We start from the raw sequence: 27929 nt of genomic DNA on the forward strand, positions 1-27929 counted from the left end.
CCCCCCGCCCCCCTCGCAGCCTTGTTTTGTACCAGGAGTTGTAATAACTTATCTCGTCTTACTTTTTACCCTCCCCCTCCTCGTCTTGCTCTTTCACCCGCTCCTTTTCTCTTTCTCCTTGGTCAAGCCTCTCTCCCAACTCTGCTCTCTCCTCCTCTCTCTGCGTCGTTTTACCTCTCCTCTTGCGCTCAGAAAACGCGCCAAGCTGGCTCTTATCAACCTCGTAAATCGCACCACGTAGTAACTCCCGCTTGTACTCAAAGCTACGTTTTTGGAAGTCACTTTGTTGAACTTTGAACTTATTAATGAAAAAAGTGCTATCGTATACTCCGAAATTTTCTTTGGTTTTCTTTGCCAGAGGTAATACCCGAAAATTTGATAAAAAATAACATTTTCTTTAGAATTGTATTTGTTTTGGACGAGGAAATCAATTGAAACACAGTCCTGTTTCTAGCAATCATAGTTACGTTAAATTCGATCTTTGTCCTTCGCACGTCACCATGCTCTGTTTTCTTTACCTGCATACTCAAAGAAATTTAGACCGATTTCATCAGAAAGGAACCGACCCACATTTTTGACAAAATTGAGATAAGAATGTTTTCGAGTTCCACTAGCCGCATATAATCTCCTGCCAGAAACTGAAAGTCGGAAAACAGAAATTAATTTGTGAGAAGAGAGGCTGAAGTTTATTTTCTACATTGGAGCCTTATGCAGGAATAAAACTTCAAACCTGTTTTTCTCAATTTCAACTCGATGTGGGTTGGCTCCTTCCTTATGAACTTGGTCTATTTGCAGCATGAAACACTAACTGCTACATGAGCCCTATCAGCCGACCTGGCTTATTCTGTCTCTCCTCTGACGTAAGAGGGTACTGCATTTTAAGATAAGTCCTGTTGACCAATTAAATAGATGCTTGTTTAAGATTTGCGTCAAAATAAAATAAGAAACCCGAAAGTTCAACGCCCTACAATTGAGCACGTCAGAAGGGAAAACGATCGACAGGTAAAAATGCGAGAGCAGAGATCAAAAATATAAAAAATGGTAAAATAGTAAATAGTAATAATAGTGTAAATAGTATTATCAAAGCATGAAGGATCATCATCGAATGTGACCTCATCTTGCTCATGCAATGGATGATCGTTAAAATCATTTATATTGGAAAATATTTTAACATGAAGGAAAATCTTGGAGAAGGAATCTTTTAACAGTTTTAAAAGAAAGTTTTAACAAACTCGTCTCTATCAAATACTGCGATTAACAGCCGACCACATGGAATTATTTGTACAAATGAAGGAGTGCCAATAATAATAAGTCACGCGGGACGTTTGCCGTGACTTCCAACATTCGACGCAAAATCGTTTCTACGGAGGAAAACGCCTTCATTGGTGGTGGGTAGCCACACGCAACACATCTGTGCATTTTTTGCCCAGGGGCCGTTTAAGTTCGTACGATTTATAAGTCGGTTTCTCAGCCAAACTTGATTACCAAGTTCGGCGGGTATATGATGCTTACAATACTTGTAAAGGAGTTACCCGCAAAAAATCTCCGGTTATCTTTCTGATTAAATTGTGCTTCAATGACAGCATGCCTGAATTTTACTTGAAAAGAAAAAAAACAGAAAAGAAAAAATAAAGTCAAAATGTCGTAGAACCCTCGACTCATCAAAGCTTATTGAAAATCTTGAAGGATGACTTCAACCGTCGGATAGTGCAATTTTTCTCACCTTGATCAACTTTATCCCAAAAAGTTATCGGGAGAGCATGCTCCGTGGCATGACCAACTAACCAAGGCGAGATGAGCTATAAAAGGCTGCAAGATGTATCCATCTTGCTTTTGGTGAACATTCGGCAAAAGTAACTTGAATTTGTCGTCAAGAAGATTCCTCGTGAATTAAGAGTAAAATCACATGAAGCAGGTTTCTACTCGATATAAACGATTTTATTCTCGATTACAAGCATCTTTTCTTCTCGACTCAAGAAGAATTACTGCCAGGCAGCAAATTTAAGAATAGGTTTATTTACATCCAGTCACCTTTATTTCCAAGTACGGCGCCATATCCGCTCATTTTCTGCGCAAACAAACAAGTGGGCGAAGTCTATGGATATTCTGCATCATTCCTAACACTAGCAACATGAAGGCAATTTGTGACATGTTTAAATGACCCAATATTACGATTCCAGGGGAGACAAACGTGCCATTTTTAGCCATAAACTGATTGTGAGGAAGAGCGTATGCAAATATTTTTTTCCAAATGACTCAAAAGTTTAAATCATAATAATGAAGCTGAAGCACATGACAAGTAAAATATCCTATTATTAGTAGTTTGTCTTTGAAATACTGCCCCTGAGGTGTGGCAGGTTGCCAGACGATTTTCGCCTTCCTCGCAGCGCATTCCTTATTGCTTGTGGTTTGCCCATAATACCTCCTGCCAAATTGTAACCATCCGTACTTACAGTTTCAAACATTTTGTTCCTGGTATTTTTGACGATGACATCACGATTTACTCGCGTTTAAAAATACTGGAGCAGTCACTATACGCTGCGACCTGCTGCGCTGCATTCAGGGGGACCGTTTGTGTTTGTAACAGTGAGGTATGGAAGCATTCATTTGTGAAAATCACGTGTAGGTCCCCCTTTCTCATATCTCTTCAATAAAAACACGGGCAAATTGTGTGACATGAACGGCTCTTGAATAACACGCGGACTAAATTTAGCTCTTGGCAATTCTAGCGTGCGTTGTAATATTTGTATTTTTCTTTTTGAACTTTATTTTGCACGTTCTGTTTTCATTTTTACTACGTGTTCGTCTCTGTTACTCCATTTGTTTCGTTCAAAAAGTAGGAAGCTTGGCACTTACGAGTGAAATGTTGGCTTGACGTTTTTTCCGTTCATTTTCCCCACTTCGGATTACATTTTTAATCTTATTTTTAAGTTTAATTTAAACTTCCTACAGATCAATATTTCAGCACTTAGTTACTTATGAACGCTGTTTTCCAGATTATTTGATAGAATTTTGACATTACAAGGCTCCCTGTGTCTATTTCTCAAGACTGTTGGCTACTTGTTAATATTAAAGAGGCTCCGATTATAACAGAACAGCGACCAAGTTTTGAGGTGTTTCATGATCTGCCACTCGTCTAAAATAGACAATAGCTGTCTTTCCAACATATTTCATGCAAATTTAGAATCTGTATGTTAATATGAAGCCTCTTCAACCATTAAGGAACAATCGAAGGCTCATCGTTTGTCGTATCTTTATATCCTGGCTTAGAAAAACTTACGAATGGTCATAATGACTGTCTTTTAAAATTTTCAAACTCTATTACAGCCAGAGAATATTAAAACTTGATAACCATCCAAATTCCTTTAGAAAAATTCCACCGAAATACTTTTGCCCTACCAAAAAATGAGCGTGGGGTTCTCCTAGTGGCAGATCATGAAATACCTCAAAACTGGGTCGCTGTTCTGTTGAAATCGGAGCCTCTTTAATATCAACAAGTAGCCACCAGTCTTGAGAAATAGACACAGTTATAGGTTAAATTCGAGGTTATATGTTGTACACATTGAAAAGTCTGTATAAAAAGTCACGTATTGGCAGAGCGGCAAAGGAACTAATACTGCAGGAAAAAAAAAGTATCAACGTAGGACTTCTCCTAGAGCGAATTTGCTTTTTCAATTGCGAAGCGTGATTAATCGATTATCGATATAGCCCCATTTTCGGCTATGTCAAAGAGTCGATTATTAAGGTGTTCGTTACAAACATCCTGCTCATCGATCCTTCCTATGGGTTTAAATGGCTGATCAATCGCTACATCGCAGAGCATGCTGTGCTATACTTACCGGCGGAAAGCACGAAGCGTCGTGAGCCGAACAGGGAGCAAGGAGGGTAGAAAATGACTGCCGAAGGAGCGGACTATTTTGACGCTTGAAAACAAACAGATCATTATGACACCTGGTCGAGGCGATAACAACACTTCTTACAAGACGGGAAATTGTCGGTTTCGCCGGCATGCCCGGTTTGCACGAAGCTGAAATTGCAGCGCGGAGAGCTTAAATTGCCGCCGGAGGTGCTCTTGATTATTTTCAATTGCTGTCTCTTATCATCGATTTCGCCCTATCCGGCCCTGGTCGCCTAGCCCATCTCACAGCTTCGCCTGTTTATTTTTCCGATCCCGCAATTAAATCAAATCAGATAGGAAAACTCGACGGTGTTAAAAGTCCATCGGCAATAATCGATAAGTCTCGTCGAGCCTTGTTAGCGATACACCACATTGTGATCCGAGTCCCGAGGGAGAAAGAAGCTTAAGCTGTTTCAGCTCGACGAGTCCAAGTCGTTGTAGAGCGCAGCACTTCCTTCACCCCATAATTCCAAACACTTGCTCCAAAGTTATCGGGCTTTCTGCACGGGTTCTTTTGCTCTTAATTAAGCGTTTCTCGTCAAACAAGATTCTACAAATAGCTTTGCCATTTTTGATGGATCCGCTCTACCGAATCACCGGATTTACCCGGCAATTTATACCAGTGGCGAGGCATGAATGACCGATCATCGATATTTCCCCATTTAAACCTATGGCAAAGAATCGATTGGTTGCGGACACTATGTTGATCGATCCTTTCCCATAGGTTTAAACGACAGATTGATCGATGTATCGCAAAGCACGCCACACCACTGATTTATACCTTTAGGGCTTGAAGCCACGCTTCTGTTATGTACACTGCCGTGCTGAGGAAGAACGCTGTATGAACATTCGAGAGTTGTCAAATTTCCTTCGATAAAATGCTTATTTTTGAGGAAAATCATGCATATTTTTCCTTGAAATTTTCAGAAGTTTTATATCAAATTACAGACAAAATTATCCGAGAAATTGGTAAACAAATATTCAAGAATTTTCCCGGATATTAGTGACTTGCCAGGAAAAATTTGGCAACGGCTGAAGGCTCTTACGGCGTTTTTCCTTTGCACGGCAGTACAGAGGTCAACGAATGATGGACTCTGGCTTTGTGCGTGTTCAAACGACAAAAACTCGTTAGCGAAGAAAACGCGGGTTGGATTTATGTGTTTTTATCAGAAGGAGGGTGGGGCAAATAAAATGAGGCAAAAAATCGTGACGACGGAGACAGGAGGGAAAGAAAAAGAAGAGTCTCAGGAGCATTTTATACTGCAACAATCGGAGCACGCTCGAGCAGTCGATTTCAAATTTAAGGGTACTAACACGTCTGCGACATCAAAAAGTACTTTCTTTCGGGAAATTAATAAAAGGCGCCGGAGTTAAGGAGGAGAGGACAAATCTTGATCGGGACAGGAGGAAGAAGAAGGAGTCGTAAACAGGGTCGCGGCTGCGTAAGTCGGGACGAACAATCAAAATGAAATTAGTAGTTGTCGCATCTTGTTGACCCGAACGAGGAGGAGCACCTATACCTGTGACGTTGATGTCAAATTTACGATGAAAAAGAGAGAGAAAACCAGTAAAATAATAAAAATCGTCATCATTTCCTTGGAGCTTTTACGGAAACCGTAGGGATAGTTCCAAAAAGTAAAATCAAACATTTTTAAGACATTGCATAACAACCAAGTCCAAGACCAAGTCCGTTGGTATAAGTACCAACTGTAACAACTGTACGTAGTCAGTGTATCAATTTTATTTTTATCTGAAGAGGACAATTTTATAAATTTATAAATATGCATAGAGCCTTATTTAAAATGAAAGGAAGATATATGTAGCGGGATTGAAAATTGATTCAAAGAGGTCCAGGGCCGGATTAAGGGGGTGGCCACATGGGCCGCGGCCCATGGCGGCAAATTTTGCAATTTTTTTTAAATGTAGGTATAAAAATAAAATTGCAAACGGGAAAAGGCGACAAAATCTTGCATTTCCTGTGAGTATCGTCTAGTTGAGAGAGAAATCAAACACGCAATTTGGCCTGGAGCGGCGAGGCGCAGAGAGCAATGATGACGAGGACTTGAGATGATAAGGCATGTCGGCATGTAACACATATTAGCGCCTACAAGACTGCATGAATACTTCACGCATAGCGTCAAACACAGTGCGGTCAGCAGCGGCCGCCGCGCCGTGTAACGCATAGCGCCTACAAGACTGCATGAATACTTCACGCATTGCGTCGAACACGGTGCGTTCAGCAGCGGTCGGCATGAAAAGCATAGCGCCTACAAGAGTGTAGGAATACTTCATGCATTGCGTCAAACAAAGTGCGATCAGCACGGCGCGGCGGTGGAAGTTAAAATGATTGAACCACATTTATGATTGTTCTTTCATAATTTTTTCGTTCATTTCTTATTAATGGAAGGCATTGTCCACACAAAGACAGGTTTACGGAACTTAACTTTCGCGCCAAGTTCCGCGAATTTTTGCTAGTAGTGTTGACAGGGCTTCCGCAAAAAATGTATCCAACACGAGTAAACGCATCTTATACATCCCTCTCCCTCCGGCACGTTATCTTGACAGTTTTTATTGATGTTTCAAAACGAATGAGATGGGGGCGGCAAAATACAGGCAGCCCATGAGCGGCAAGTAGGTAAATCCGACCCTTAAGAGTTTTGGTTTTAAATATATGTATATTCCATCGTTTTGAAATCAGCAGTTGCACGCTCGTATTTCTGATTTTATTTTACCTGCCTTAAATTATCGCACGGCTCAATATTTGCTTCTCTTCCTTTGATGAAAAAAGAAGAGGAACAAGACTTAATTTGTTAAGCCATTGCTTGCAAAAGTTTGGTGATGTTCATATTCGCATAGTTTCAAAACATACACAGAACCATTCTTAAAAGAGTTCCGCGATTTCTCCGATCAGTTTGCCTTCAATATAATGACTAGGCAATGTGAGACACTCAAGAGCAGTAATAGTTGCCGGTCGCGGCTTGACTCCGATCATTCGGTTTACTCATTGCACTAACACCGTAATATGACTCATAGTAGTGCTTTGCGGTCGTCTGACTAGTTTGCCTTCTATATAATTTGAAGGCAACACGAAAGACTCGGGATTGGTAAAATTTGCCTACATTAGTTCGGCCATACTGATTAGTTTCAAGGATAGCGATAGTGAGTGCAGTAATTAAGACTATTTTGTTCACGAGATTTTGCAATCATCACTACACAGTCAAAACTCGCGGAAGCTAAAAACCTTATAAAAGAACCAATCTGCAAACTTGGATCGACTTCATTCCCACTGTATGGTTAAAATGAATTATGGTGTGAAATTACACCGATCAAAATTTGTTGCCTCTTTCAGTAGTGATTTTACGAATAAGTTAAATCTAAAGTATCACGGCCTATGGTTAAGGTTTATACCTGTAGTAGAACTGCAGCTCCAAACTTTCACTGGAGAAAAAAGTCGCTTGGATCTTAGTGTCCAGGTTCTTAATAACATTGACAAGAAAAAATTCTCTTGATTCAATCCGATTTTTCCTTGAATTGAAGAGCCGAGCCTCTTGATTTTGGTGGATTTCCTTTTGATTCAAGCAACATTCCGATTGAATCAAGAATAATTTTTGTTGTAAATGTTTTCAAGAGTCTGAACTCAACACCCAAGCTACTTGTTTTTTCCAGTGAGCTTATCTCCATAAATCCGCTCCGATATTTAAATCTGGGGTACTGTTAAACCTCGATGTTTGATAATGTGACAACGGGTGGAGAAACTGAATCCAAAGTCTAAGAGCCTAGCCACGATCCAGTGGTCTCATCTCCTTTTTATCCGTGCATGTCCTTAATTTGTGACCCTAGTCCTTCTTGTCATCGATTGCCGCAGACTCTAGTCTTGACTATTTCAGTTAATATTTCAGCCATACTTATGCATATGCAAGGTTCCATGTACTTTTAAATACCCGTCTTTCGTCTCTGATCAGGGTCGCGATGTGTCTAATGTGTGTCACGCGGACCCCAGAAAACGCCACACGAAGCATATACGCATGTATAGTATTTGAGTATTAGTATTATGAGTAGGAATGGAGACAGAATGCAGTATCAAACAACGACTAACAAATCTTATAAAGGAGCTTTTTCGCTTGATCCAGGTAGAGCAGAAAGGAAGATATAATGTCACAGGGCCGGATTTACCTACTTCCCGCCAATGGGCCGCCTATTTTTTGCCGCCCCCTTCTCATTCGTTTTGAAACATCAATAAAAACCATCAAGTGAACGTGCCGAAGGGGGAGGGGTGCATAAGACACATTTACCTATACTCGTGTTGAGTACATTTTTTGCGGAAGCCCTGTCAACACTACTAGCAAAATTTCACGGAACTTGACGCGAAAGTTATGTTCAGTAGACCTATCTCTTTGTGGACAAGATCCTCCACATATAAGAAATGAACCGAAAAATTATGAAAGAACAAACATAAATGTGGTTTAATAATTTCAACTTCCGCCGCTGCGCCGGGCTGGTCGCACCGTTTGGCGCAATGCGTGAAGTATCCCTGCAGTCTTGTAGGCGCTACGCGTTTCACGCCAACTGCTCTTGACCGGCGCACTGTGTTTGACGCAATGGGTGAAGTATTCATGCAGTCTTGTAGGCGCTAATATGTGTTACATGTCGACCGCAGTGCCGAGGGCTTGTCTTTCCATCTCAAGTCCTCATCATCATTCCTCTCTGCGCTGAGGTCCAGGCCAAATTGCGTGGTTAGTTCCTCTCCTAACTCGACTAATTAAAGATGCTGTCTCTTTTATCACCGAAAAACGATAATTTAGAAATTACTATACTCTCAGGGAAGATAGATTTTGTACCCTTTTCTCATTGATATTTTTTTTTTCTGAATCCGATTTTTTTATACCTACTTTTAAAAAAATTGCAAAATTTGCCGCCCCCTAAATTTGCCGCCATGGGCCGCGGCCCGTGTGGCAGCCTCCTTAGTCCTGCCCTGATATGTCATACAAGCCTCTTGCCACAGAAATCGAATTCTTCGAAAGACTACTAAACAGCTGCGGTTACCCAACAAAGCCTTCGAGCGAAAAAATGAAACGAATCTATGATTTCAAATTACCTTTTCTCAGTCCTGGTTACAGGATTAAAATTTGTTTGAGAGAGCCTCGAAAAATTATCAAAAACATCGGTTCGAATTCAAAATTCGCATTACTATGCTATATCCTAAAACAACTTAGGGAAGGTTTTCTGCCCACCTTGGCCCCGAGACCTCAATTGAAAGACAGGTCCCAGCTTTTCAAATGAAGTTGCTTTATCCGAATTATTCTATCTGCAACTGTCAAAGTTTTTTTGTTACACCAATGACCACACTGGGAAAAAACACATTGGATCTAGAGTCCAAACTCTTGAAAATATTGACAAGAAAAATACTCTTGATTCAATCAGATTTAAACTTAAATCAAAAGGAAATCCGCTCAAATCAAGAGGCTTAGTTCTTGATTTAAGCAAAAATCCGATTGAATCAAGAGTATTTTTTCTTGTCGATGTGTTTAAGAGTCTGGACTCTAGATCCAATGTGCTTTTTTTTCCAGTGTGGTCATTGGTGTAACGAAAAAACGTTGAAAGTTGCAGATGCAGTAATCCGGTTGAAGCAACTTCATTTAAAAAATTGGGATCTGTCATTCAATGGAGACCTCGGGGCCTATGAGGGCAGAAAACCCAAAGTTCTTTTCAGATAAAGCATAGTGATGCGAATTTTGAATTCGAACCGATGTTTTTGATACGTTTTCTAGGCTCTCTCAAACAAGTTTTAATAAAGATGTTTGAAATTTTTATTCTCCAGTGCACTGAGAGTGATTCCCTCGGTTACTCCCCAATGTGAGTACTCAACGTGACCAATGCTTTTCTCTTCTTTCCCAAGTCACTTTCCTTCGGTTGACCGTTCCTGGATGAGAAGCGGAGGTGAGTGTGTGAGAGGGTGTGTGTGTGTGTGTGTTTAGTTGGGGGAGAGGGGGGTTCTTAAGGCGGCGCGGCGCTCTGCGTGCGCGGAATACGGAGTCGCGGAGGATCGCGGGAACTCCAACGCGGGGTCTGTTTCGCGATGCGCATGCGCTCCGTGCGCTGTTGGTGTTCACTGTCTGCTCCTCCGCGTACGTCTCCCGGCGGCGCCGCCAGATGGCGTCTTTCCCCCAGGAAAAACCCCCCGGAAACTCCCAAGACCCCGCGACGATCTGCAAACGAGGCTCGGGGGATGTTTATGCGGAGGCAGATCTCAACAGTGTTGTTCCAAGTCCAGGGGGGCGGGGGTCGGGGGAGGGGGGCGGCAGGGCCCTGACCCACGAGTAAGACCGGTTGCACTGCCCCCCGCCCCCCGCTGCCCCGCGCCACACCGGTTTCAATCGCCAATTGTATTCTGAAAACTATATTTTGCGCGCTGATTACTTTCGGATGCAGCCCCGTGCCCGGCCAGCGCATCAGGCTGCCCGCGGCGCAGATCATGCCCCCCCCCCCCCCCCGTGCACCCATACCCCCCTCAGTGCCCCCCAAACCCCCCTTCGTACTCCAGAGCGACTTACGATGTGCGTGTGCCTGTGCCGGCCTCCGAAGCCCCCCTTCTTCCTCCCTCCGCGCTAAAGTACTCCTACTTGCAATCAGCCGTTTACAGTCGGGTACCATGTATATATATAGGAAAGCATATGACCGTACTTCGCTCTGGTGTCTGCTCCTGAGGAACTATTCAAAAAGTGCATGTCATATTCCACGTGGTATAAAAGATGGGAACAAACTAACATTTTGATTGATAGTTTGTTGAGACGAGTCTTGCAGAGATCACGCATGAAAATTTCCTCCAGGGTTATCAAAAGAAAATTCCGTTTCGGGAAGGATCTTTTATTTGGCTGCCTTAGGAGTCTCTAAGAATATTATCAGGGATAGCTCCGAGAGAATACATGAAATGGACCTTCGGTAAATGAAGAAGATACCTAAGTGATATTTTTTAAACTTTCCGCAAAATAGTGATTTTGATCGAAAATTTTTTGATAGCTCACTTTTTGAACAGTTAAACCTGAAAAATTTACAAAATTACCAGCTTTCCAACACGGAAAAATGAGGTAAAGGTTGTTGTATGATATGGGTATTTCCAATTTATTGTGGTAGTACCCTTAAAAGTTAGGTTACTAACCCAAATGTTGTGGCCTGACCACAATTAATTGGAAATGCCCATACCATCCTGCAAATTGGAGCAGTAGGTACCCCAATTTTAGAAGGTAATCCCTAACACTTTTTTCTGTGAATAGCAGTTTATAATGATTACCCCGTAGATTCGGAATAAATTCATACGTTTATTTGCTTTTTCTTAAAGCACGAACATGTTACTCACCGCCCCCATCCACAAAAAGCTTCAGTTGTACAATCATTTTTCCTGCACGATTGAGGGAGGAGGAGGAAGAAGAACAGGAAATAATAGAGACAAGTGCAATAGAAGTGATTTGATCTCGCTTAAAGTTCAGAACCCGAAAATAGTCCCCAGATGTTACAAGTTCAATCATACACTCCTAGAATCTATAATTTCATCTACGTGCACTCCTCAATTTCCCCGCTGAGGCGGTGGAGCTGGGAGCACTTATTCCCGACGCTTTCCGAGTGCAAGCAGCACATGCGAAACTTCCGTATTTTTCGTCCTAGCGCTCCGAGCCAACAGTTTCCTACGTGACTAAGCGTCTCCTCTCACCGTCCCGGCTTCCTCTACTCCTTTCCTCCTGGTGTGCCATCTTGTCAAGCTCTCCGTACACGAAACAAACAAACAATAATAAAGCTTTTGGCAAACTTTCGATGAAATAAAAATTCTTCTCACGCGGCCTTCCCGTTGTGCGATGTGCGCGCGGCAGTGGCGGAGCCGAACGTAAGACGCAACTACAATTTGAAGGTGCTTTCAGCTCAAATCTCGATGGAGAGGGAGGATTTCGAGAGAGGAGGAGGAGGAGGCATATAGTTATACGATGATATTTGAAATCTGGAGAACGAGGCTGAAAATAATGAACTGAAACGAGACGTTTCGCCAGAAAGTTCTGGTTTTTTCAATCGAAACCAAAGGTGAAATGAGAGTGAGTCCATCATTGGATTGGAGTACGAGGCAAATTGCAGAGTGCTTATAATAAGTTTCAGTAATTCATTATTCATCCTCTCCCTATAATAAAAAAATGGGGGGGGGGGAATAATTCATGAAATTCGCGGACCCCTACCACTCATTTTACAATCTGCTCCGTTACAAATCGGAAAGCCGTATGCTTTCCCCACTGGCGCAGTCATAAAGTTTTCAAGCTGAAAAGAAGAGGGGCGCACATTGGATTGAGTCAATCAGAGAGGTCGGACATGAAATTTTTGACTTAAACTGTAAATTTTGATGTTGATTTCGTCACATTTTAAATTTTAAGAGGTGCTCCTTGCAGAAAATTTCACGAGAAACCGCAATGGAACCACTTTTAGAACCTCGAAATTTTGTATACATGGAGTTTTAAGCTTTCAGAGTTTCCAAATTTTGTCCGACCTCTCCTATTGACTCGATACACTGTGGGGCGGGATGGGAGGAGGGGGTGTAATTTGTTTCGACACATTTTTCATCAGAGTTTAAACATTTTGCACTAATTCCCCATTGGCTACCCGATTAATCCCGCCTAATTTCATCCATCAGAATTTCAAAATATACCAAGCTTCAATGCCAGTACTATACCATCTTCCCTCGTGTCCTCCAACAGGTCGAGTCTCGGTCGAAGTGCATGCGGTATGCGGCGGACCCCTATCATTCAAAAGCCGCGTCGCGTCAGCGACAGGTTGTAAAAAGAGAGTGGCGCTTAAAAAGAGTGACAGAAGCATTACGCACGCCGAACGATGAGGCTAGTTACAAGCGCCCGAGCCCACCCTCACACCCAACTCCACCCTTCCCCCAATCCTCCTCCCTCGACCCGGAGCTCCACCACCCGATACATGGTAATGAACACCGGTGCACGTTTAATGAGGTCAATGCAGTACGAGTTCGAAATAAAGACTGATGAGCAGAAAACAAACAAACTCGGAACGGGACACACGCGCTCCCGTGTTTTTCATTTTTCTGCGGTGGAAGCGAAAGGGTGAGGCGGCTAAGTGGTAAAAATGGTAAGTGGTGGGTGGGCGCGTGCATATTAATTGCAGCGCGGGAGCAAACAATGCATTAATATTGTCACCGCCCTTGTATAGATATGCTGGTAGTCAGATGGTGCGGATTGTGGTCATCGGGGGTTAATTAGATGCGTGCATCGTGCATATTGCACCGGGCGCGCACGCGCCGACGCGCCTCCACCCCCGCCGCGTCGACCTGTGCGCGCCTGACGTCACGGGAACGGATTCACGTTCGTCATCAACCTGGCCCCATCTCAGGCACGTTCCGTTTCGTGCCTCGCTCTAATTTGGACCGCGCGGCGGTGATCTAATCAAAATGTCAAGTTTGCGTCGTCTGTGGTTTCGCTCGATCGTGCGATGCGCTGGACCCTCGCAAATCGTCCCACCTCTGCCATAAGAGCGTACCTTAATTTCCGCCTGAGCCGCAGAAAACGTGGATTTAAATGTAAAATAGGGCTCACGTGAAGATCGAGGTACGTCAATGCGATAAAGGGGCGACGAAATGATCTTTGCGGTGACTTGGTCCTTTCAGACGCAAGTTTACCGGCACCGTTGGTTGATGCGTGATGCTTGGCGGAAATGATCTTTGTGGCGAACGTATGGCCACTTTGTAACGTGGCTCCTAACCAGAGGCAATATGTTTCAGAGACCCAGCGCTAACAATTTCAGCAATGTAGTCGAGTGGAGCTCTGTCGTGCTGAGGAAGAACGCCGTATGAACCTTCAGGCGTTGCCAAATTTCCTTTGGTAAATCACGAATTTTCGAGAAAATTTGTGAATATTTTTCTTTCAGTTTTTTAGATAGTTTATTTTGCAATTTTACCTAGCGCGCTTGAAAATTTAGCGGAAAAAATGTTCATAACTTTCTTCAATAATTAACATATCATTGAGGGAAATTTGGCAACACTCGAATGTTCATACGACGTTTTTCCTTGGCACGGTAAAGCTAGGGTGAAGTTCAGAAGTCCATGCTGCTTTTGGCCAAATGGTCATTGGTGAACAACTTGTTGTGCAAAAAATCTAATAGGATTCGCCTAATCAGTGTATTAGAGCTTAAAAGATGGATCTGGCAATTCAGATAAATCTTACATGAGGTACATTTTTTGCCTGGATACGGAAAACCTTGAAGGAAACGGGGGAAATATAAACCACAGTCGAATCAACCATATTATTGTAAAATATGTTGAATTTCGAAGACATAGAGAAATAATCGCCTACCCTTTACATCTCTCGACGAGAGCTTGAAAATCATTGTCCCCGAATTTCTTGGCAAACTTGCAAAAATACTTTTTGCTTCCAGTTTAAATCACCACTTCTTGTTGTTCAGTTCCTCCTTGTTTGCGATGCATCAAAGATGGAAGACTCTAGGATGTTTCTGAATGATGGAGTCATTTTCTTAAATTGTAGATGTAAATCGTGCTGTTCCATTTGTTCGAGTTTTGTTTTCATTACTTTCCCTGAAAATGTTCTCATAACTCTCCTGCTATTTCGAACGTCTAATCGTCAACTCTACCTTGACGCGTAGATTTATACTTCACTCGTCTACAAATGTTCGAAAGTAATGAATAATTATTTCTGTTCTTTCCTCAGAAACTCAACAGAGAGATTCTCTCTAACGAGAGGATATTTATATTTAATTGGACTTTTTTCCCGAGGAGAAGGTAGTTTGCGGTTTTGGCAGGAGGGAAGGAGCAACACCGAGAAAAAATTTTCAAAGCTTTTGCTTGCTATATTTAGGAACACGAAGGCCCTCCCGCGAACGAATTGTGCCGACCGAAAAATACACACAAGGGTTAAAAAACATCGAGAAATAAGGTATTTTTTAGGTTATGCATGCGGTGCATGAAACATACGCATGCAAATAAGACTGCATCAACATTTTTTCTCTTTTAACTAAAGTGCCTCCTTTTATCTCTTGCAACTTTCATCTATTCGTTTCAAAAAATGTATTCAAAATCTGAAAATTAAGTTTTTAAATTTTTTTTTTTTTTTTCTGTACTACAACAAATCATTTTTTTCATATATGTTCGTTGATTTTCTATCCAAGGGTAACGAAATATCTTTTGACAAATTCATAATCTTTTTTCCTTGCAGAAAAGAGAACATTTAAAGTATCCAAGCTGTTGAAATAAAAATAACGATATTGTACGGGCCCCCATGTGCATATCTGGATCGATCCGAAAAAACAAGGGACAAAATATTAAAGAGACGATTTGGGGGAGGGTAACCTGCACTGCTTTTAAAAATGATGACTTCATCATCAGAATTATATTTCTCATTCAATTGCATTGATTTTCTTCAAGGAGGGTCCTCAGTAATGGTCATCGTGCGAAAGTAAAGTGCAAGTACCGAAGTCTCCCAAAAAATATGAAAAATAATCACCCAGAACTACTAAATTTCCGCAGTTTAGATCAATTCTACCTCATCCTTGAAATCGGTACTTAAATTGTCTAACGCAAGGGTGTATCTCGATTACTACATAAGCCTTGGAAAGCATAGAGCTATATGGAGAACACTGTCGTGCTAAGGAAGAACGCCGTATGAGCCTTCAGACATTGCCATTTTTCCCTCAAAAACCGGATTTACTGCAAAAATTATCAATTTCTTCAATTTTTTTTAGAAAATTGTGTTCACAATTTTATCTAAACCGTCTGAAAAATTCGAATTTTTTTTTTTCAAGAATACGTGTTTTTTTCCGGGCCAATGGAGATGTTGCATGTGTGAGGAATTTGCGAAAATTTCGCGAGAAACACGATAGTGCCACTAGTTTTTTCGGAAGTCAACTCCCAAGCTCAAAAAAAGCTCTCAAGTTGAGGCCAAAATGGAGGGGATATCCCACGCTATCCTGAGAGTCCACCTCTACATCAAGACAAACTCTCCATGCAAAGATAGGGAGCAAATACATTGAAGAGGTTGCCGTGTTTTCAGTTTTGGAGTCCCCAAATAAAGCGGCAGCCCTGTCAATGTATTTGCTCCCTATCTTTGCATGGAGAGATCGTTTTGATGTAGAGGTGGACTCTCAGAATAGCGTGGGATATCCCCTCCATTTTGGCCTCAACTTGAGAGCTTTTTTTGAGCTTGGGAGTTGATTTCAGAGAAAGCCAGTAGCACCATCGTGTTTCTCGCTGACAATTACATAAGAATCAATAGTCAAATCGCAAATTCCTCACACATGCAACATCTCCATTCGGCAACTCTCGAATGTTCATACGACGTTCTTCCTTAGCACGGGAGAACAGGGCTCATGTGGAAGTAAAGATACGCCGACACGTCAGAGGGACGACAAAATTTGACGACAACGATGACCATGAAGATTTCATTGGAGCACCCTCCTATGGTTAGGGTACGGGATGGCTGGGGGCATATCGTCACCTTCCAGGCAAAGTATCACAAGCGCCATGCGACGTTTAAAAATTTCCGCCGCCATTTTATTGTTTTACAGAGAAATTGTTCAACGAAGCTGTCCGAAAATTTCACTGAATTTTCTTTGTGCTGCCGATAAAATTTAGTGAAATTTCCAAACAGATTCAACCAACAATTTCTCAGTAAAGAAATAAAATGGCGGCGGAAATTTTTAAACGTCGCATGGCGCTTGTGATACTTTGCCTGGAAGGTGACGATATCCCCTAGTCATCTTTCAGTGAGGCCGGTCTGTCACAAAATGACGTGGGGTAAGGGAGACGGTCGGAGCGAGCCTCGCGATGCGCCTCAACCCTTTCCCTTTCCTCACTTGCATCCGACAGATGCGTTCGATGCAACGTCATCTGTGATGAACTTACTCAATAATTAACTCCCGGACCATCCGACCTCATCCTCCGCCTCCTCCCGCGGTCTTCCCTCGCGTTTTTCCGAGGCCCACCAGCAACCCCTTCCCCCACGGATCCCCGCAATTATGTAATTATCCGTGCACCGATCATTTTCACCCTTTAAGCACGATATGATAATTTGATTGATACTATTTTTTCCGAGCATCGTGATGATCAAGAGCACGCGAACTTTTCATAATGCATATCAAGTATCAGCACCGCACTTTCACCGTGACTCAAGTGGTGTTTTGACCTTTGAAGCGTTCAGGGAGGCATATCATCAGTTCTCTGGTCCCGAAATGTGCAGGAAGTCACAAAGTGAAGGGAAATTGATGGAATTGAAGAAAATTAGTGTCGAATTATTTGCAAGTTTTAACTCCAGAATTAGTTTTCATTTTTTATGTACAAACTAGCAGCTAGACCAAAAAACACTCATTCCAAATAAGCAGTCGAAATAAATACATACAATAGCCGTTTATTAACTTCAAAAAATACTTGACGGACAATCGTAGTCAGATTTACGAGTATCCCGAAGATTTGAAATGTAATTCGTTCAATTTGTATTCTTTAAAAACATTTCTTTTCAAAGTTAGGGGTTTTTTTTTTTTTTGCTTGCTTGTTGGCTTATGTTTTGTTGGGACTTGCAGCCAACTATAGACCGCTATTTACTGTTGCGTTGACACCAAGAGATAGGCACATCCACGCTCCAAGCTTTTCAAATTTTCAGGGACTAAGGCCTAGTAGAATCTGGTCCTGCAGATCCACTCATCAGTTCCGTGAAAATTTGGCGCCACTAACGGAGTCCAAACCCGGGACCTATTGACCTATAGAGTCAAACGCGCTGACCACTAGGTTAACCTGTCCAGTATTTACCATGTTTACAGTAAAACTAAAACTGAAAATCTCCCTATCGAAAAAAACAAAATCCGTTAAAAATTTTGTCCCTTGTTTTACTGCACGTTATAACACTGATCAAAATCGAAAATTAGGAGCCTCAAATAATCAGTGAACAAACCCAATTTGTATCTATGTTTGCCTCAAGGAGGACACGATGCTTTGTTGGACACGAATTTAGACGGAAAATATCAAGCACTGAATTGTTGAGAGGTAGAATGAATTGAAACCAATATCATCTATTGCATTGGATTTTTAAAATGATGAACAAACTGCCGCTGGAAAACACGGCAGATGAGCGCAGTGACCACACAAGAGAATGACCTCTGGATATATACTGATGGTGAGCCCAATTTAAAGCAAATATTTGAGTGGAGTATTTAATTTTAATTACTCTTCCACGTCAAAACTGAACGAATCAATAGGATTCATCCACTGCCCTCGTCACTGGGTGAAGCCATCTCTTCGAATGCATACTTGCCATATCAGGCTTTTAAATCATTTTCTTTACGCCTGGTGGACTGATTGTTCCGGATTTAAATATTTCAACGGGTAGTTTCGACTTCGGAGTTTTTTTTTTCTTTACGGAATGATACAATCAAAATTCTGTGCTTCTAAGAAAAACACGGGCTCGGGCTCGGGAAATTGGCCAAAGGTCGAGATTTTGAACTATTTTCCTATCTTTCACATGTCTTCATGATGTCTTCAACAGTAATTTCATTGTCAGAGGTTAGTGCACCTGGCTGACGTCAACTGAGGTGTTCCTTATCTTACGCCTTTTTGCGCTAGTAATTGGATGCATGTCTTATTTTGTTCCCAATAATTTTTTTCCAAGCTTCAGCAACTGATTTTTAAGGTTTAAATGTAGATTTTTGTACCAATTGTGAGGCCCATGTTTGTAACTATCAATGAATGTATTTTAAAATTATTATTAGTCGATATAATTGGCCTGATCTGTTCAGTTCAAATCTTCCCGACGTAACATTCCGCGTGCCCATTCTATGTTTTCAGTACATCTGGCAACTGTTGACACACCCTTAGGGCCAATAGTTCAGGGTTGACCACCCTTCACGAGACGGCCCCGAAAGGCTACTACTTTGTCCTCTTTCCTTTCAACAAACCGACTTATTTATTTTTAATCTGCGAGGCTCTCCATCAATTGAGCATGTGATTCAATTTTTTGCTCTCCGATCAGCGGTCATTTTATTTGTATTTATTTATTTAATCCCGACTTCGATGAGGGGTTTTCAAATGGATTTGTTTTCGTTGGCTCCGTATAATCTCCTCAAAATCAGAACATAAAAGACTTCTGTACTGTATTCGCAAACCTCCGTAGCACCTGACAGTATACCGTTGTCGGGCGAATCAAAAAACCAGCCTGAAGGGGGATAATCGAGTGTGGCAGAAAACAGTCTAGAAATGGTTTCAGTTTTTGTCGTTTCTTATTTTATCATCTTCGAGACAGAAAAATTCAATTGCACATTTCGAAATAAAATATTGAGATCTTTAGATAAAAGCTCTTACAAGATCTCACGAACAAGAGTGGGTGTAAAGCACTTCCTATAGACTGGACATAGATATTATATCACGGTTATCTCTGATAAGGTAAAATTTTCTCTTGGTGAATATTTTTCCTTGTGGATCAGTATTCCTCTTTTATTGAAACAATTATCACAAGTACTATGATAAAATGTCAATATCTGCGGGGGTTGAGCGATATGGGTTTAAATTTTGTGGGATCATTATCTTTGAAACGCAAAGACCTTCAAATTTGGCCGAAAATTGCGCCTTTTTAAATATCTGGCCCCATTGTGGCACCCATTGAGCACGATTTACTGATAGTTTCAGTCCTCCGCGTTACAGAATATAAAAACAAGATACAAGATTTGTCGGAAACATGCCGTTGGCTACATGCAGACCGTCGATGGCTAAACAAAATCGAGACTTGATCTAATAAATGAACGAATTATTTTAACATTAAGAAAAAAAATTTATAAATACAAAATTAAGATAAGTAAAAAAAATTGAAAAAAAGAAAAAGAAAAAATAAGCATTATTACGCGTATATGAAAATGTACACATTTTGTGGTAGGCTTTTTGTTTAAGAATGACTATTTAAAGAGTTTGTTTGTCATGTGAATTCCATTTTTTTTTTTTTTTAAACGAAGATGCGATGTGCGCAATGTGTTAATCGCTCTTTGACTCTCAGTAACTACTAAAACTTCACTCTTCGATCGAGGTCTAATAATTGATCAGACAGAAAGTTGGTAACGTAGCCAACATGTGTTAAAATCAACATAAATCTGAAAATCTCAATACAGAGAGATTGTGCTCATATGAGCACAATTATTCCTCCGAGAGATGTGCTGTTAGGTGCCAACAGCACATCTCTTCGAGGGAAAATTGTGCTCATATGAGCTTTTCCCCTCTTTATTGAGATTTTCAGATTTATGTTGATTTTAACGCACGTTGGCTACGTTACCAACTTCCTGACCAAATGACTCGTGCGTCTACTGCAAACAGTTTGCAATAATTATGGGCAAATGGACAAATAAAGTCCACTTTAAAATATGTCCCGCGGAAATTCACACAGACCTATTTTAAAGAAGGCGTAATCACGTCAGGGACGTAAAGCAGGTCACCGAGATGGACAGGAACTCTAGAGAGTTCCACGGCAAACACGGAGCGTGCGAATCGAACACATCAGTGCAAGCGAAAGACACCCATTATTCATTGACCTTAGTCCTTAGTCGGAGTTTAAAAGAAGGTCAAAGAAGAAAATTGATGTACTTGGAATCCACCGTTGAGCGGGTTTCCCGAGCGCGGGCGTCGCGTCGGAGTCACCGGTTGAAATTAAAGAACCAAACCGAGACAATAACCTCTTCGAGCGGGCAAGGGGTCGAGGATGGAGGAATGGGGGGCGGTCAGACGAAGGCACCCAGACAAAACGTCACCATTGCGCAACGATCAATCATGAAGTAATATTCCGCTTGATCAGATCGCACTCGGATGCATCTTTCCTTGAATCTCCAGCATCCAAGGCTCGCGCATCCACCATCCGCCCGCTTCCTCTCCTATCCCAACGATACGGCACACCATGGTATAGGGCCAAGATTCAGGGGGTTCTGTATGCTATACTACACGGAGAAAAAAACCTCGTGCGTGGGACCTGAAGTTTAGGTCATATGGACGTATTTCTACCAAACAGACCTAATTGCAAGTGAGAAATATGGGGTGTGCTCTAGAAAGCTGCATAAGAAGCAATGTAAAAGTGTGCGTGATTCATGAGCCGCGAGGATGGGACGAGAGCGGTGTGGACAGGGCTCATGAGTTAAAGCAGCCCACGAGCCACAACGGCGACGGTTTCTTCACCGTTGACGTCACTGGCGTTTCATTATTCTCATTCAGTCTTACGGCCAGAGAAATAACGAGCACACCCCATATTTCTCACTTGCACATAGGTCTGTTTGATAGAAATACGTCCGTATGAATCCTTGAAGTTTTTAGATTTAGCATCCGAACACTTAAGGTCCAGCTGCTAAGGTTCGGATCACACATCTGAAACCTCAGTTCTTACATCTGAAGTACTGCAAATGTGAGAACCGAAGTACTTCAGACGTGAGAACTGGAGTTTCAGATGTGCGATCCAAACTTCAACAGCTGGACCTTAAGTGTTCGGATGCTCAATCCGAAAACTTCAGAGATCCATGTGACCTAAACTTCGGGTCCCACGCACGAAGTTTTTTCTCCGTGTACTGTGCAAAGAAATAAAGATTTAATGCATAACGAATTTTGAGTTTCTAAACATAAAACCCAAAAAATAGAAAAACAAAACGGATCCAAGGGAAAGAAAAATCGTTACTCCTCTGACGTAAGGCCGTATCTCAATACCTACTTGAGCCCTGTTTCACATATACATCCATATTTTCTGGGGCTTATGCGGAGATCGAGATAAGCCCTTACGTCAGAGATGCGACGATATGTGAGATGCCGGTATCTGTCTCCCTTCCTTACAGGAAATCATATGGACCGTTGCTGAAATGCGTGCTGAAACTGGAAACTTACAAAGGCTACGAATACAGCACGGAAAATAAGTACACAGTCCCAACTATATTTCTGGCTGATTTTAGCGCCAGATATAAGAGGCACAGTTGAGTCTACCGAAAGTGTGGTTGGATCAACCATACCTCTGGCTGTTGCAATTGCCCTCATACCTGGCGCCAACATCAGCCAGGAGTATAGTTGGGATTGTGGCAATTTTTTTTTTTTTTTTTTCTTGGGGAAAGAAGGCTTTGAGGTACTGGAATCGGTTTTGCATGAAAATTAGTTTTTCTCGTAAACTTGTTGCAAATTGCAACTGTTGCAGTTAATTGCAATTTGAAGCCCTTTATTTTGAATTGCTTCTCCTGAAACCTCCAAATTAGCCTAAAATCAGCATAAAATCACACCCCGATCGCTCAAGTCAAAATATGAGATCCCAGTTCGTAGATATTCAAAATTTGGATTCAACGTATATAGCAACGATACAGCGTCGATATTACAACTCATGCTGCAAGACTTCAAAGCGAAGATCTGAGCGCTATTTTTCGGCGCGCGTGTAAACAGTCTGACGCCTTTACTCAAGCGGAATACAAGCCTTGGACCACGGTGCGACATCAGCATTTCTGCATTGAAGATGGAATAATCCACGGCTCACCCTTGAAATCCGATTGATAGCCCTTCTCACCCGCGATTCTCTCTCTCGCTTGCACGCGCGGGTGCCTACGGTTTTCCCGGCCGCTTTCTTTCCTTCACCTCTTCGCGTTCAACCGCTGCGTTTACTCGCTCTGTTTTCGCGTGGAAGCTGACCGAACTGCGGTTCGTTCCGCTTCGTAAGACCATGTGCCAATTTCGCGTCATTTCTCTTTATCCGCTCGTTCCCCGGTGATTTTACGCTGATTTGCTCGGACAGGCGGCCTTAATTACTCGGTCTTTAGCTTCTGATGATTTTCCTAAAATTCCCTTTGTCCGTTCTTCGCGTCCTCCTCGATGTTGCAATCCCCCGAAGAGATCCCACTTTCTTCCGATCAAAACTAAAATATAAGATTGAGCCCCGCCCAGAGCGCCGCCAGTTGCAGGGTCACAGCCGACCTGTGTCCATCGCTTAACCGTTCGTGTCGCTCAATCGTGTAATAGTGAACTCAGTTATCTCAAGCGTCTATCCTTACAATCAGTTGGGGTCTATCTTTACAATCAGTTGGGGCACTCTCCCAAAAATGACGCATGTGCGGTGTGTGTTACTTGTGGTGTTATTGCCCATACTGACGCAAAATGCAGTCGAGGGTACAGCGGTGTATGACAGGCGTCAAGTGGAACAGGAATTTGTGGATCCGCGACTTATCGAACTAGCCGTTGAAAGTGAACGTCTCCACAGCTCGAATTTACGGAGTTTACCCGGTTTGAAGCTGAACCCACGTGAGATCGCGAGACTGGCCGAGATGTCCGAGCGGCTGGCCAAGGAGCAGGCGTCGCAGAGCTTCTACGACCAGTACGAAATAGACACCGGCAAGAAACGCAAAGGTGCCGCTCGACACCCGCCGAAAGACACATACTACGACGCCGAGTACCAAGAATACGACAGTGACGAGAAATCAGGGCGCCTCGTCGACTCGGAGACCAAGTCGACCCAAAACCCGAACAAAGTGAACATCGCGGAAAATGTGGAGAGCTTCGAGCCTCAAGCTCAAACTCCGAAATATAATGATGCGGACACCGCGACGACAAACTTCAAAGCTGTGACCCGAGTAGTGCCGAACAGTGCCGCCGGTAGTGCATTCCGGTTCCCTAGTGACGGGGGCGTGACCAACCGGCGACCGAACCCGGACAAGTATAGAGGTCTCGAAGCACGCGCAACGACGAGCATCACACCCTCGGAGGCGCCGGAACACAGAAAGGCCGAGAACGGAGAGACGACCAGCGAGTCGAAAGACCCGGTCAAAACCGCCGAGCCGCCCAAGAACATCCAGGAAATCGTAGGAGATGCCAATAAAGATCAACCTCTAGAGGGTGCTGGCTCTAGACTTCTGGGTGTCGGCGGTGGTTTCCATGGCAGCGGTGGGGAGTACGATAAGGAGAAGCACTACGAAAAGGACGGCGGGAAGAAGTTCGTAGAGGCCCACAAAGCCGAGCAAGGAGAAAAGGCCGACAAAGGGTTCAAGAAAGAGGAGGCCTACGAGAAAGGCGAGAGTGAGAAACACGGACATGAAGAAAAGGCAGCCCACGTGAGCGAGAAAGGCGGGGACAAGAAGGGCCACGTGGACCAGGCCCAACACTACGGCGAGGCACACGAGGGGAACGTAGGCGGCAAAGGGATCTCCGTGGTGAAGAAAGGCGGGCACAAGAAGGGACACAAGTCCTCCGGCTTCCACAAGGTGCACCACAAGGACGAGTACAAGAAAGACGAGGTGTTCTACGACGAGGGCCACGATCTCGGCGAACAGGAAGAGCATGCCCACGAGGAGGAACAGCATAAGGAAGAGAAGGGCGCCAAGGAGAAAAAGGGACACTTGGACGCGGGATACCACGAGTCGCACGGGGCGAAGAAGGGCGAGCAGGACGAGGGGCACAACTACCACCAGTCGAAGGGACACAAGGGTGAGGCCGGGCAGCAGGAGCACCACGGCGAGGAGGAGGAGTACGCCAAGAAGGCTGGGCATGCCGAGGGGCACAAGTTCGGGCACGGAGAGGTCGGTGGTGGTGGTTTCTCTGATGGTGGATTCTTCAAGAAGAAGCGATCTGTGAACGGCACCACCAAAGCTCATCGGTGATCTCGACTCTGCTGGTGATGATTGGTGCTTTTAGCGGAATATCAAACAGGTAATTTCTGTTTTTATGCATTCGGTTTGGTTTTTTTATAAAAGTCTCCATTGAGAAACGAGATAAATTATTGGTTTCGCAAATTCTGCGGTATTTCTCAAGTTTAACTACGGGAAATAGACATCATTGACCGAAAAATTCAAAGTTCCTTCTTCCTGCATAGAGCAAGATGGGATAAAAACCTCAATTCAGTCAAGTCAACAGTTCGGAAACGATCCATTGGTATACCTTAATTTACGAGAGTCAAAGTTTGTGAAAAAAGAAGCAGAACTGATCAACTAATGACGTTCAAAAAATGAAGAAATTAAATTGTTGAATGTTATTAAAAAATAATTTTTTTTGGACTAATTAGGGTACTCTAAGGTAAATGGCTCGGACCAATCTGGCTTTTATGGCTGTATAATTTTTTGAAATTCGTTTTTGAATCCCTTATTTGCGTAACAGATCACAAATGATGGCCTTTTGAACTTCTCGTGCATTGTTTCCACATCATGCATAGAACATATCGACGGTGAAACTACCAGACCACGTATCTTGTTTGTGATGTTTAAAAATCTCCGTTCCCATTTTATTTTTTTGGAGGAGAACAAATCAATATCATTTCTTGAAATTTTTGCCGTTTTCTTCGGATATAGAGGAAAATACACGGACATTTTCAAGAATTGACGTTGAGCAGTTTTCCATTTAAAAAATAAATTATGACAGGAAGTCTATACAACGTCGCAAACCGAGATACGTGGTATATGGTAGTTTCACCGTCGATATTCAGTATGAAATATATTATGGAGGACATTTAGAGGAGTATAAGTGTTTTCCCCCTAGATTTTTCACCATTTGTGAAAATGAGGTACGATGCGAAGGTAACTGTTAAGTTTGCAATTATTTTATTACCAACAGATATGGAAATCCGTATAAGTATTTAGTCGCTTTATTTCACCCCGAATGTTTCACGAATTTAGCGGAGTATTAGACAATGAGAAAATTTGGTGGGTGTGTTAATATTTTTTGTCATGTCATAAACTAATGAGCATTTTTAAAGTTGTTTCTAAAAAGCGTTTTGATAAAATTCACAGCAAATAACAAGTACAGTTTACATCAAAATATCAATTTGCAAGTTGGTTTTCCTAACTTTCTTATGGACTACATTTTGCAATTGGGAACTACCATGTCTAGCTCATCTACAAAAGCACTCAATTCCATAGGTAAACTGGTGGTGCAAATGTTGTTCTTATTGAAAGCCAGAAGTAGTATTTTCTTATTGTAAAATGTAGCCTATCATATCTTCTTAGTTTGTAACCCGACAAATAATGTTTGCAGGTACTCAAAACTGAATGACCATGGCGAAACAATTGAAGAAATCAAAGTTTGCGAGGAATTGCTGCTTCGTGTTGTGCGATATTGATCAGTGGATTTTTTTTCTCAGAACGAAGATCCCGGTGTACTGTGCCCTCTGATGCCTCGCACATGAAAAGGCGACTCACTTTAAAACTAGCATTTGGTTTGAATCATCTTATTGAGGTAAATTTGTTCCTGTAACATTCTGTAACACAAAATGGATTTTCAAAATCCTCCAATTATCTTATGAGGAAAGAGTCTCCTCCTGTTATTAAATTAATCAATTAAGGATATCAATATTGAATAAGCTTCTTTCATTGGAAGTTTGAAGTAGTAACAAAGCAAAGAGACTTCAGCTTTTAGATATCCTAAAAATAAAAAAAACGTGTTTGAAGCTCTGAAAATGTAAAGCGCATGGTAAAATCTTAGCATGAAAAAATAATATTATTTAGAGATTTAAATATTGAAAATGATTACGTTTTTTTTCATAAGAAGAAGTTGATCTCATTCGTCGCACTAAGAAGCATTTGCTGTTTTCAGGACAGGAATGAATTGAAGTGAGGAAATGGATAAAGACATTTGAAATGCACGAAAACGATTTTGTAATGATACTCATAAAAATGAACTAGGCATTCCCATTAATGTTTTCATCTTTTCAAGTATTTTTCTCCATCGGCATCAAATTAGTAGCTCTTAAACTCTAGCTTGAGAAGGGTTGATTGATAATTTTTAACAACATTTTTCTCTTCAAATTCATTTCTTGTAGTTGCTTAAACTTTTAAAAATTGCAGACAAGTCAATATTAGTAAAATATTTTCATCTTGGAGAAAATTTTATTTCATGTGCCGGCTTTAATTTTCTGTTACTAAATGCTTCCCTTTTTATGTATGGACTTTACTCAATTTTTTGAGGTATTTTCCAACAAATTTTGGGGAAAAACAACATAGGTATCTCATTCAGCAACTTGAAATTCATAAGAAATCTTAGACAAAAGGGAAAAAAGGAAAAGGGGATGAGGGGGTATGGTGAGAAAGAAGTTCATATATTTCTGCGATTTTTGAACCACATAGGTAATGCTCGTGATAATCTTTGCACCCAAAGAAAAGGAGCAAACACACTAAAAATTTTGGTGTAAATTGCATTAAAATTTTAATCTTACCTAGTATCGAAACCATTTTCTCGCTAGCAGCATCTTGTTCACTACACCCCTCTCTCTTTAGAGCACCATCCAAATCCAACTTCCGTATCTGATATTTAATATAAGGTTGTGAATGGACACACAACTTTAAAAATGAACATGCATACCCATAATTCGTTTGTTTGGTTCAAATTCCATAATATCATTTTAGTCATAACTATAGACGTTCGGAAGGTAAAACAATGAATATTACTTGAACACTTATTTTTGAGAATTTCATTTTGCTGTGTGTGATATTTTTTGTATGCCTTGTAAATTATTTGCAAGTTGTGAATTACTCGCTCCGACCAATGCATTTTTATTTGTTTTACTTTACGTGTCATATTTTTCTACTCAATTAAGTAGAAAAATTGACTTATTTTAGATTGTAATTTTTAAGTGTACAGTTTCAGTTAGTCATATTTTTGTACATAGTTTGCCATCATTTTTTCTCAGCTGAAGATGACCAAAGCGCGCTTTGATAGTTATTTTAAAATAAGTAAATTCTAGTTCCACCATTATTCTAAGATTATGTTTTTGTACTCTAATATAATAGTAGTTTTAGAGTTCAATAATAAAGTACTGCAATTTAGTTCATCTTCCGATTGTTCTCTTATGAAGCATTTCCTGGAATACATTTCATTAATATAAGCAAGAATTGGTTTACCAAAAAGCAGGGTCGTGGTGTGGGTATATTTATATAGTTACTTCCAGCAATGACCTCCGATTATCTGTCTCAAGGTTCAGGTCCATCCGGAACATTATAATTTTCCCCTTAAATAGATTTTAACCGAGAGAAATGCAATTTTTAAGGAAATTTGCTTACGGCAGTCAAA

At 41.7% G+C, this 27929-nt stretch overlaps 1 protein-coding gene across 1 annotated transcript; it reads left to right on the forward strand.

The window, feature by feature from the left end:
- Positions 1 to 22028: 22028 nt before the first annotated feature.
- On the forward strand, positions 22029 to 27685 carry LOC109044803 (uncharacterized). The gene is made up of 2 exons (XM_072300387.1): positions 22029 to 24581; positions 25899 to 27685. The coding sequence occupies exon 1, from the start codon at positions 22982 to 22984 to the stop codon at positions 24530 to 24532; it is 1551 nt and encodes a 516-aa protein (XP_072156488.1). The 5' UTR covers positions 22029 to 22981; the 3' UTR covers positions 24533 to 24581; positions 25899 to 27685.
- Positions 27686 to 27929: the final 244 nt, after the last annotated feature.

The sequence above is a fragment of the Bemisia tabaci genome, chromosome 5 (genome assembly GCF_918797505.1).
Source record: "Bemisia tabaci chromosome 5, PGI_BMITA_v3".
Taxonomy (NCBI): Eukaryota; Metazoa; Arthropoda; class Insecta; order Hemiptera; family Aleyrodidae; genus Bemisia; species Bemisia tabaci.